The sequence below is a fragment of the Montipora foliosa genome, unplaced genomic scaffold (genome assembly GCF_036669935.1).
Source record: "Montipora foliosa isolate CH-2021 unplaced genomic scaffold, ASM3666993v2 scaffold_436, whole genome shotgun sequence".
In the NCBI taxonomy this organism is placed as follows: domain Eukaryota; kingdom Metazoa; phylum Cnidaria; class Anthozoa; order Scleractinia; family Acroporidae; genus Montipora; species Montipora foliosa.
In genome coordinates, this window is record NW_027179741.1 from 277,501 (window position 1) to 290,000 (window position 12,500).

The following is a 12,500-nucleotide window of genomic DNA, read 5'->3' on the forward strand; positions in this document are numbered from 1 at the left end:
GTGAGATGCAGCTGAAACAAATCAATTTAGGAAATCCACAGAGCAAGTGGTATTCTCTTTCTGTTCCCTCATCCATCCTAAATCTGGCTTTCCATGATTACGGGAACATATGGTCATGCTGTCCAAAGCTGCTGGCATTTTAAAAACTGTGTTGCAACATTATCAGTCTATCTCGTTTTCTGGACGAGTAAACAAGTATGATGCCAGAAGATTAGAAATATCTTTTGAACGTGATGATAGCCGGATGACCTGACCTTCTTTCTTTCTATCTCTTATGTCAGAACCACACATGCCCCTAACTATTGCATTGAAGGAGCATCAAACTGAAACCAGTTACACCAAAATAAGCGGAAACACAGACACCACTTTGCCTCTTGCAAGGTGACAAAAACAAAGTATTTGATAATACATTGGTGATATCCTGCAGAGATTCCTGTTTCGACCTCTCTGTATTGACGAAACTGTCATTTAAACCGTAGTTAAATTCTGTTGGTATCATCTTTGATCATAAAGAAATGGTTATTAACCAGGTGTTTAAAAATATGACATGAAGTCATGCTCAGACCCCAGCAACAGAAGACGGTCAATCAATTATAACTGGAAAGAATAAGAAAAAACAAAATCATTAAATTTTAAAAAAAGACAAAAAGACACTTTTGGTTGGTGTTGATTCCTTCCCAATAACATTTGACGGTCAATTCTTCCCAGGAGATCCTAGAAGATTCCATTTTAAATGCAAAACAGGTAAGCATTAATTGTAAATCTTATTATTAAAAATGGTGTTATGTTTTTTTTAAGACAAAGCAAGCACAGACTCTATGTTGTCATGTTTTGATACCAAAATCACAAGCAATTCAATTTCAACACACTTTCGGAGCCTAAAGCATCACACACAAACAGATTTGTTACATAGTTGAAAAACCTTCCTGTTAACATCCGGTAGGCAGAGTTTCGAAAGATTTAGAGACAAAGTACATTTGCTAGGGGATCTTCTATGGGACCACTTTTCCTGACACAAAATACATGCACCAATAATATAATTATTTGAAAAATGTAGAAAGGCTTGATTGCTCTGAACTTTGGCCGAACTATAGTCAATAAATTGTTTGTAACAAATAAAGGGAGCTATTGTTGATTACTGGTGCTTCAGCTTTCTAAAAGACAAAATTCACTCCCTCAAAACAGAATTTTTGGCTGTGTTCAGTAATTTGCAATTTTCTTGAAAATAAAATGAAATTTGCCCAAACAAGCTATATCATACATGTCAGGAGACATCACTCTTTCTACTTTGAGAGTAAGAGCGAAATTTCTTTTTTATCGTTTGCCAGGGATTTGTTGATTTGTACAGGCATCCACTCTTAAAACATGGGTGAAGAAACTGTGCAAGAGTTTGAATGAAGGTGATTCAAAGTAGACAAAACCACTCACAGTCATATTGTGCCCTTAAAAAAAACCGCCTTTGACCTTGGTCACCTATGAAAAAGTGGAGTACACTGGGCAAAACAACTCAAGAAATATCACAGCTTTAAGACAAAGAATCTATGGAGGCAAATGCCCTCTCAAAGTTTTCTACAGTAGAAAATCCAACGCTGTCCTCAACCACATACTGGGTGCACGATGGGTAAGGGAGGGTAGCCCCGCCAAGCTTCATACTGCAAAGAAGAGGAAGAAGTTTGACATGATCCTTTCACATGCTAAAAAAGCAAGCAATGTCTGCGCAAATGTTTTGATTTGCTATGCTTTGTGTTGCACCAGCAAAGCTGTGCCCCATTGTTGCTTTGATACAACTGCTCAGGTCTTGAAACGGAAATAAAAAACTACCGCTTTTGAATTACTTTACAACATTTAGAAACAGGCGGTAAAGCTACATCTTCAATTTCTGTACAAGACATAACAAGTGAGACAGTTAAGAAAGAAAACCATAAAAGACAGGAGACCAGTAAAGAGTTAACCATTAAGTATTCATCAGCCAGGAAAGGAGATACGTGAGAATGTCATGAGTAAATTTTATATACCAATGACTGTACAGGATTTCTATGAGGAATTCACGTCACAGGAGTATAATGTCGTCTTCAATTCCGATGGAAATGGAGATTGCCAGTTCAGCACAATAGCGCATCACCTTGCAAGCATCGGCATATTTAGCTCAGAAAGGACAATACGAGACGAAACCAATATATGGAACAAAACCCGAGTGACACTGACGGTTTTCCATTGGAACTGTTTCTAGGGGGTTCCTCGGCACCTATGGTGGCCAGCTAACTCTGCAAGCTGCTGCAAATCTGCATCTGATTAGTTAACAATAGTGTCTTCATTGGGTGCCTATGCCATGTTTCACATTCTTCCTCAGCATTCCCCGCCTGTTGAAAGCTCTGCACTTGGTCACTTTTTGGAAAAAGATGGGATCCATTATTTGAGCCTTGCTAGAGAGCAAGAAGAATCGCAAAAATGAGGACGGGTCTGAAGATGAGATAACAGAAAGTAAAGAGGGAGACAATAAAGGAGTTGAAGAACGTGGAGTAGCAAACATTAATGAAGAGAAAGAGGCAAAGGCTTGAACGTAAATGGCGTTTGGTTTTGAAATTGACAGGGTGAATTATTCGGAATAGTGCAATGTTGCAAATGCTATGCTCTATAAGGCGAAAGAACAGAATTACTCAGCAGTTATTCAGGACAATGTCCATGATAGCAAGCTTCTTTTTCGCACAGTTGATTAATTACTGCAAAGGAACATAGACAAAAGATATCCGGCTGTGAACAGTGACCAAGAACTCACCAATGCCTTTGCTGATTTTTTTAGTGCCAAGATTGTGCGAATTCGTGATGAGTTGCTGGTTAGGAAAGAGCAGCTGGAGTAGCGCACTATGAAGGATTTTGAGTGTACGTCATCATGCTTTAGCAAGTTCGAAATAGTAACAGATGAAGACGTCTTAGGGTTGATTAGGGGTTCAACTATTAAGACATCCGCACTGGATCCACTTCCAGTGAGTATCATGCGGCAATGCTATTCCAGTATTGTTCCTGTATTTAGAAGGGTGATTAATTTGTCATTGTCATCTGGATCGTTGCCCAGGGAACTTAGGCACGGCTATTACCTCTTCTTAAGAAAATTAAATGCATATTTTGAGCAGTTTAGTAACTTTCGCTCTCTGTAAAATTAAAAGTTCCAATCTAAATTGATAGAGACAGTGATTGATTGACTATAAAATAATCTACATGAGCCTCTTCAATCAGGGTATAAGATTTTCCACAGCACTGAGACTGCGCTTCTCACTGTTACAAACGACATTATGCTGTCATTGGACTAGGGCGAGAATGTTATCCTTGTTTTATTGGATTTGTTGGCAGCATTTGATACCCTTAATCATACCTTGTTGCTGCCACGACTGAAGAAATCATTTGGCATCAAAGGAACTGTACTACAATGTTTAAATTCTTATCTTCTCAAAGAGAGCAGTTTGTTAACATCAATGAGACGAATTCCCCAAGGGAGTTCCCCCAAGGTTCAGTTCTGGGACCTGTATTCTACCTTCTATATACCGAGCCACTTGCAAAATTGATAAGATGTTATGGCTTGGATTATCGTCTATAAGCCGATGATACTCAGTTATATTTTGCATTCAAATCGGTGGATGTCGATGCTACTAAATCGAGGGTCGAGAACTGCATTTCTGCTATTTGTCCACTAAAAGCATCGTCCCTCTCTATCCTTTCAGTCCTTATGTATTAGTGAAGAGATCGTGGCTGCCTCTCAGTCGGTTGGGAGTCTTGGTTTTATCCTTGATGAGCACATGTCTTTTCATGCAATGTGTCTAGCATCTGTAGATCATCATTTCATCGTCTCAGGAACTTATCTAGAATTAGGAAGTACCTCACAAAAGAATCAGCAGCAGTTGTTGTTCATGCAGTTGTCACATCGAAACTAGATTATTGTAATACATTATTATATGGCCTGCCTAAATATCAGTTACAAAGAATGCAGTATGTACAAAACATGGCGGCTAGAGTTGTGTTGCAAATGAGTGGGTTTCAGGGTTTATTCCCGCCAACATTCAAGTCTTAATTTGTTGTTTGAATTCTAGTGAGCAGGTTTCCGATTTCCTGTCCTCTTGAAATTTTGAGGCAAAATCAATTGAATCGCATAACAAATTTGTTATGACGCAGCAAATTTTATGCTTGAGTAACTTTGTGTTGAAAACGAATTTTGTTGATGCAAGTCATCTCGGAAACAACAGCCAATGTGCGGTTTTCTAAATCTCATGCTGCATCAAATTTCATGATGTGGACTGGTGACTAGACAAGAAAACGAGGCAACAGGTTTCCCGCCAAACGGAACAGCAGGGAGAAATGGCAGATTGAAGCCATTTATGGGCTGAGGAGCTTCAGGCTTTGATAAATATCAGTGTGATCCTACTTGATGTCATTCGACATCTTGAGGCAGGATTTGCTACATGGCTTGATTATTCACTATTTCGATGTATACGAACTTGGCGAGGAAGTTGTGCACCTGATAGGTACAGCTTGCGACTGAATTGCTGATCATCTCAATCGTCCACAATATTCAGAAAGTCCTGTACCTCCAAGAATTTTCCTCGGAGACCGAGGTCGCCCGAGATATCTGATATCAAGAGACCAAGTTGAGTTCCTGTTGGAACGTTGCTTCAGTGTAGTTGACATTTCAAGTCTATTGGGTGTTAGTGTTCACACATTAGAATGACGACTCTCCTAGTTTGGCTTGAGGGCACGGTCAACGTATTCAGATATAAGCAACCAGGCACTTGATAACCTTATGCGAAACATTTTAACAGAACTCCCGAACACTGGCTACAGGTGCATGACTGGTTTTCTGCAAGCATGAGGGCTGCGTATTCAGCAGAGCAGGATACAGGAGGCAATGCATAGAGTTAATCCAGTTGGGGTGTTGTTGCGAGCGCTTGAACTTTGTACAATACATAGAAGGTGTTACCAGGTTTATGGACCACTCGCTTTGTGGCACACTGACCCTTCAGGTAAAAATGACCAGCAATATTTACAAAACTGGAGAGAAAAACGAACACTGACTGCGCGCACAGTAACATCAAGTCTAACGTATGGATTGCCATCACGTGTCAGGTCGGACAAAGGAGAAAATGTTGATGTTGCATTCTTCATGCTGTCACATCCCCTGAGAGGCCCCAACAGGGGCAGTCACATCACTGGGCGAAGCGTACATAGAAAACACTGATGATTTAATGATGGACTAATTAAATTTTACCAGTCCTTGGGGAATGAATACAGTTTCATTTTGATGAGAGTTGTCTGTGTAACATGTTAATCTGGATCTACAGGTTAACTTGGACATCTATGGTATAGACTGGGAGGGACCATCACCCTCTGAAGAGTGGGGTGGTCCAATCGACTGCGAAAATCAGCCAGTCCGCATTCCACAGACGACCGTCAATTTGACATCAACAGACTATGCTGAACTAATACAAACAAATCCCTGCCAGGATTCAGAATTTCAAGGGGTTGATTGTGGAAATCGTTCACCCTTCTTAATAACTCAGTTAATCAGTGACAGTGGACACTGCGTTTTGTTTGTACAGATTCTTGTTTTAAACCGGTTTGATCACGTGCGTTTTGTAATAACATCCGGCTTTTCAGTAGTTTTTGATTAGAGTTTCGATGTTTTTCGATCGAGCGAGATTCTTCAACATGATGTACAAGTGATTGTTATGAATAAACTAGTTTAACGGCAACAGTTCCAGAGGATTATGATATGGCGCCCAACGTGGGGCACTGAGCTCCTTCACGAGTACGACGATCATGACAACTGAAGAAAAAAAGGAAAGATTAACATGATTGTGAGCGATACGTGGAGCACAACGTGCTATTGTTACAAAAAACGAGAGTAAGGTAACCGACATCGTAGAAGATGAAGCATTTACGTTTTCTTCTAACAAACAAGTTCAACAATTGGAGGTCATAAGTCGATTGCTGGAAACAAAATTGAAGACTCTCGCAGACATCGAGCAAGAAGTTTTATCATTGTGTAACATGGACGAAATTCCCAAGGAGATCGAGAAGTATGTGGAAAAGGTTATCGCATGCCAGAAGAAAATAAGCGATGTTTCTAAACCGAATGCTGGTTATATGCAAGAAACGACTAATCCACTCACACGATTGATTCAAGCACTACCAGGAGGCTTGCCGCCGTCGTTTCCTACAAGTCAAGTCAAAGCAAACTACCAAAGCTTGTTCTCCCTAATTTTCGTGGAGATGTCACGACCTGGATGGGATTTTGGGACTCGTACAAGTCTGCAGTACATGACAACGTAAGTCTCTCGAAAATCGACAAATTCAACTATTTGAGATCGCTATTGGAAGGTGGTGCAAGCCAAGCCCTTCAAGGGCTTGCCTTATCAAGCGACAACTACGATTCCGCGCTGGAAATACTCGAGCAACGATTTGGCAAAACACAACAGATCATCTCCGCACATATGGAAGAAGTCCTAAAATTACAACCCTGCCTTACTGATCGTCCATCGTCTCTTCGATTCCTCTACGATAAATTAAGTGTACATGTGCGAGGACTATCTTCTCTGGGAGTGTCGTCCCAGAAGTATGGCAGTCTGTTAACTCCGATCATCATGTCGAAACTTCCCAACGAAATACGGCTGGAGATCGCACGAAAATCTACCAGTGAAGTATGGAAAATCGATGAGTTGTTGGACACAATCAAAGGAGAAGTTGAAGCGTGTGAAGCCAGTGAGGCTGTCAAAACAAAAGAAGTCCCGTTACGAAAACCGCCAAACCCTGGTTCGAATTCCTCACAATCGATTCCTACAGCAAATGCACTATTTACGACGGAAGGCAAAGAATTCCAGATTCGATGCGTTTATTGCAATGGGCAGCATTACTCAGCCTCCTGTATGAAGGTTCAACAAACGAAAGAGCAAAGAGACATTTTTCAGAGGAATAATGGATGTTTTGTTTGCCTGAAAACTGGCCATGATGCGAAGAATTGCTTCAAAACAAAGAGATGCCGACACTGTGATGGAAAGCATCACCAATCGATTTGCGTAAGAATAGATAAGCTCACGGAACAACAAAGAACGCCGAACGAACACGAAACTGTTACTACGACTACAACTGTGAAGACTACTACCAAGGGAACTGTGCTTCTGCAGACAGAAAGTTGCATGGCAGTCAACAGATCAAATTCAATTCCTGTACGTGTGCTTTTCGACAACGGAAGTCAGCGATCGTATGTCTCATCGAGTGTAACTTCATGCCTAAATTTAAAGCCTGTCAATTTTGAAAATCTGCACATCAACATCTTCGGGGACACGAGTTACCGGAAACAGAAATGTAACATCATAAAACTGTTTACAAACACGAAATAACGAGAAATTAGAACTGTATGCAGTGAACTTTCCAGTAATTTGTTCTCCTTTGCCAAACAGAGTCAATGTAGCTGACTATGTCCATTTAGAGGGCCTGGAATTGGCAGACAACTTCGACAACACCGAATCAATTGATGTCCTGATTGGTTCCGATTATTACTGGGACTTTGTGTCTGGAGATTCCATCAAAGGCGATCAGGGTCTGACTGCAGTCAACAGCAAATTTGGGTGGTTGTTATCCGGACCAATGTCCGATCAATCATCCAGCAGTGTTGTTTCCTCTAATTTGATTATTTCTGGTGGAGACAGTTCGATGTTGGAGGAGCAAGATGACGAATTAGTCGAGAGCTTGGAGAATTTCTGGGAGTCGGAGAGTGTTGGAATAATTCCAGAGGATAAATCACTATATGCAGATAGACGAAAGCCAGAAATCCACTTCAATGGTCACAAGTATGAGATTGCTTACCATGGAAAGAGGATTTACAACCATCCACCAATAGTTACCAATTGGGCGTAACCCGACTGAGATCACTGCATTTGAAGTTGAAAAGGGATCCAGATTTATTGAGGGACTATGACAAAATTTATTCGAGAACAAGAGCAGACCGGAATCGTTGAGAGAGTTCCTGAAGAAGAATCAAACAGTAACATTGACAAAGGACGAGTTTACTATTCGCCACACCACGCAGTTATCAGGAAAGATCGCGAAACGACTAAAGTACGCAGAGTGTACGATGGGTCAGCGAAATCATCTAAGGATGAACTGTCACTAAATGATTGTTTAGAGAGCGGCGATAATTACATTCTGCACATATTTGACATGTTGGCAAGTTTTCGAAGCAACCCAGTAGGACTCATGGCAGACATAAAAAAGGCTTTTCTGATGGTGAGCATAAAAGAAGAAGACCGGAACATGCTTCGCTTCCTTTGGTTTGATGACCCAGATCGAGACAGACTTAAAATCGTGCAATTTCGATTCAACCGCCTTTTGTTTGGATTACAACCATTGCCTTCTATACTTGGAGCAACAATAGCTCCTCATTTGCGCTTGTACAAACAAAGTGAACCGGAAATGGCAGGCTTCTCGAAAAATCACTGTACGTTGATGATTTACTCTCTGGAGCAGGAGACGATGAGAAGGCCTTGGAAATTTATCACAAATCGAAGAGAATCATGGCTGCAGGGGATTATATCTCAGAAAATGGAGCTCTAACTCACCCAGTGTGATGTCTGAGATTTCAAAGTCTGAAGGGCCACAAGAAGATTCAATTACGAAACGCAAATCACAGTCAGATGTCACAATTGAAGATGATCAGTCTTACGCTAAGACAACTACTGGATTAGATAGTCCTTCAACTAAGGATGACTTTGTTGTAAAGGTGTTAGGACTAAATTGGAACACTCTCAGCAACGAACTTTTCTTCGATTTTTCCAGTTTACACGCGTATGCTAAGTCACTTCCGCTCGGCAAGAGGTCCGTTTTGAAGGTCACAGCGAAGATCTTTGATCCAATGGGATTCTTAATGCCATTTACGATAGGTCTGAAGATTCTGTTTCAAGAACTTTGCATTGACAAGATCAACTGGGACAAAACACTTCTATGAAAGCTTCTTGAAAAATGGACTTCCTTATTAGGCGAAATCAGATGTTTCGAAACCGTGCGCATACTGCGATGCAATTTCACTGCAAGACCTGTTGAGATTCAAATGCGCGCCTTCAGTGACGCCTCCGAACACGCCTACGCCGCAGTTGTCTTCTTGCACTCTCGCTACAATGATGGTCGTATTGACGTGAGATTAGCGGCCTTCAAATCGAAAGTGTCACCCGTGACAAAGCAATCCATTCCCTGTTTGGAACTTTTAGGCACTTTATCTCTCGCACGGCTAGTCGACAAGTTCAAGGTATCGATTGGAGAAATTCACAAAACCATCTATTGCACTGACTCAATGACAACTTTATGCTGGATCAAGAACCAAAGAGTTTGGAAACAGTACGTGGAACACCAAGTCGAGGAAATTCGCAGCTTAACTTCCAAGGGTTCATGGCGACACTGTCCCGGTCATCTAAATCCTGCTGACTTGCCCTCACGTGGTTTAACAGCTAAAGCCCTTGTAGCATGCGAAACGTGGTGAAAAGGCCCAAAATTCTTGTACCTTCCCGAATCCGAATGGCCCGAGAATCGAACGACCCAGTCCGAAGATGAAGTCGCGCTCACCGAAATTGTAAAGCATCCACGAGCTACTGTTCACTCACTAGTGAATTCCTCAGCCAGCATGTCAGAGAAGAAGATTGACCAGACAATCGATATCAACCGATTTCACAACCTAACGAAATTGCTTCTGGTTGTCAAGGTTGTCAAGTTAACCATAAGAATACTGAGAAGGAACGAATCAGATGAAACGCAGCAGATTTGAAGGAAGCCAAACACCTGTGGATCCGATCAGTTCAAGAGTCAGCCTTCTCCAAAGAAATCACATTTCTTCTGAGTAAGGATCACAGCTCTGCCCCTCCAGCGTACGTTACACAGTGTGGATTGTTCTTAGACGATGGCATTATCAAGTGTAAAGGGAGACTGAACAACACACCGTTACCTGTAAACACAAGGAACCCCATTCTACTACCAGCGAAGCACGAATTCACCTGTTTATTGATCAAGCAGTCACACGAGTCGGTTAAACACAGTGGTATGAGACACGTTAATGACACTACGAGAACGCTATTGGAAACTGTGTGGACGTGAGGCAGTGAAGAAATTCATCCGAAGTTGTGTTATTTGTCGCAAACACGATGGAACGCCGTACAGCCCTTTACATCCTCCCGACCTGCCAAGTAACCGAGTTTTCAAGGATCCGCCATTTTCACATATTGGCCTCGACTTTACTGGACCGTTGTATGTTGAAATTAAGAATTCAGAAGACGAAATCAAGGAATCACAGAAGGTCTATGTCTGCCTCTTCACATGCACATCCACCCAAGCTGTACATGTGGAACTTACACGAGCCCTTAGTGTTGAATCGTTCCTACTTGCCTTCCAAAGATTCACTAGTTGAAGAGGACTGCCGGCTACCATAACTTCCGACAACACCAAGACCTTCAGATCTTCATGTCAAGACATACGAAAAGTAGCCCAAGCAGAGGAAGTTTGGCAATACCTTGTGAACAAGCAAATTTCATGGAATTTTATTATCGAAAAGGCCTCGTGGTGGGGAGGATTCTGGGAACGACTTGTGAGAAGCATCAAGAAACCTTTGAAGAAGATCCTAGGGAGATCTACTCTCAGTTTTGACGAACTATCTACTGTTTTAGTGGAGCTCGAAGGCATTATCAATTCCAGACTCCTTATGTACGTGTACGATGACAACGAATCAATATCTTTCCCTTTAACACCTTCTGATTTGATCTATGGAAGACAAATTACATCAACTCCGAACGCTACTCACTGTGAAGTGGTTAGTGCAAATCAGTCACAAAGATGTCCTGTCATCATAGACATGTTCTTCAACCACTCACCAATCAGTGGCGTCAAGAATACCTAATCGAGTTGAAAGAAATGATCTCAAGTCGGATCTAAAGGGTGCAACAAACGACGTATTTCCATTAGAGACATTGTCTTGTTGAAAAACGATTCTACAAGTAGAGCTTGCTGGAAACTAGCAACGGTCAAAGAGCTCATTCCTGGAAGGGATGGTAATGTCCGAGCGGCTGTGGTGAAAGTTGCTAACAATTCAGGTCGTCCATCTCATCTAAGAAGAGTCGTACAGCATTTGGTGCCTATCGACGTCAAGGTGCATTCGGAAGCTACAGCAACTAACGAAACAACCAATGAATCAGGTTACGAGGCCAAGACGCATAGCAGCAGTTAATGGAGAAACTTTACAAAGAGAACTGAACATTGTGTAAATAAGTTAGTTATTCCCTTGTGTTATTTGTCGCAAACACGATGGAACGCCGTACAGCCCTTTACATCCTCCCAACCTGCCAAGTAACCGAGTTTTCGAGGATCCGCCATTTTCACATATTGGCCTCGACTTTACTGGACCGTTGTATGTTGAAATTAAGAATTCAGAAGACGAAATCAAGGAATCACAGAAGGTCTATGTCTGCCTCTTCACATGTGCATCCACCCAAGCTGTACATGTGGAACTTACACGAGCCCTTAGTGTTGAATCGTTCCTACTTGCCTTCCAAAGATTCACTAGTTGAAGAGGACTGCCGGCTACCATAACTTCCGACAACGCCAAGACCTTCAGATCTTCATGTCAAGACATACGAAAAGTAGCCCAAGCAGAGGAAGTTTGGCAATACCTTGTGAACAAGCAAATTTCATGGAATTTTATTATCGAAAAGGCCTCGTAGTGGGGAGGATTCTGGGAACGACTTGTGAGAAGCATCAAGAAACCTTTGAAGAAGATCCTAGGGAGATCTACTCTCAGTTTTGACGGACTATCTACTGTTTTAGTGGAGATCGAAGGCATTATCAATTCCAGACCCCTTATGTACATGTACGATGACAACGAATCAATATCTTTCCCTTTAACACCTTCTGATTTGATCTATGGAAGACAAATTACATCAACTCCGAACGCTACTCACTGTGAAGTGGTTAGTACAAATCAGTCACAAAGATGTCCTGTCATCATAGACATGTTCTTCAACCACTGACCAATCAGTGGCGTCGAGAATACGTAATCGAGTTGAAAGAAATGATCTCAAGTCGGATCTAAAGGGTGCAACAAACGACGTATTTCCATTGGAGACATTGTCTTGTTGAAAAACGATTCTACAAGTAGAGCTTGCTGGAAACTAGCAAAGGTCAAAGAGCTCATTCCTGGAAGGGATGGTAATGTCCGAGCGGCTGTGGTGAAAGTTGCTAACAATTCAGGTCGTCCGTCTCATCTAAGAAGAGTCGTACAGCATTTGGTGCCTATCGACGTCAAGGTGCATTCGGAAGCTACAGCAACTAACGAAACGCAACCAATGAATCAGGTTACGAGGCCAAGACGCGTAGCAGCAGTTAATGGAGAAACTTTACAAAGAGAACTGAACATTGTGTAAATAAGTTAGTTATTCGCTTTCACAAAATAACTAGGGGAGTGTGGAAATCGTTCACCCTTC

The 12,500-nt window shown here is 41.7% G+C and overlaps 2 protein-coding genes and 1 pseudogene across 2 annotated transcripts; all 3 read left to right on the top strand.

The window, feature by feature from the left end:
- The first annotated feature begins 2,627 nt into the window (after positions 1-2,627).
- LOC137988956 (uncharacterized) lies at positions 2,628-3,127 on the top strand (annotated as a pseudogene).
- Positions 3,128-6,272: 3,145 nt separating this feature from the next.
- LOC137988957 (uncharacterized) lies at positions 6,273-7,902 on the top strand. Its single transcript, XM_068834886.1, has 2 exons — positions 6,273-7,246; positions 7,446-7,902. The coding sequence occupies exons 1-2, from the start codon at positions 6,273-6,275 to the stop codon at positions 7,900-7,902; spliced, it is 1,431 nt and encodes a 476-aa protein (XP_068690987.1).
- A 57-nt stretch (positions 7,903-7,959) lies between these two features.
- On the top strand, positions 7,960-8,598 carry LOC137988958 (uncharacterized). The gene has a single exon (XM_068834887.1). The coding sequence runs from the start codon at positions 7,960-7,962 to the stop codon at positions 8,596-8,598; it is 639 nt and encodes a 212-aa protein (XP_068690988.1).
- The last annotated feature ends 3,902 nt before the right edge of the window (positions 8,599-12,500 follow it).

Excerpts from the sequence above, each read along its gene's own strand:
- LOC137988957 (XM_068834886.1), top strand. The coding sequence starts at position 6,273 with ATGGGATTTTGGGACTCGTACAAGTCTGCAGTACATGACAACGTAAGT. Across the intron at positions 7,247-7,445 it reads GACAACGGAAGTCAGCGATC|AGTCAATGTAGCTGACTATG; the intron begins GTATGTCTCATC and ends TTTGCCAAACAG.
- LOC137988958 (XM_068834887.1), top strand. The coding sequence starts at position 7,960 with ATGACAAAATTTATTCGAGAACAAGAGCAGACCGGAATCGTTGAGAGA.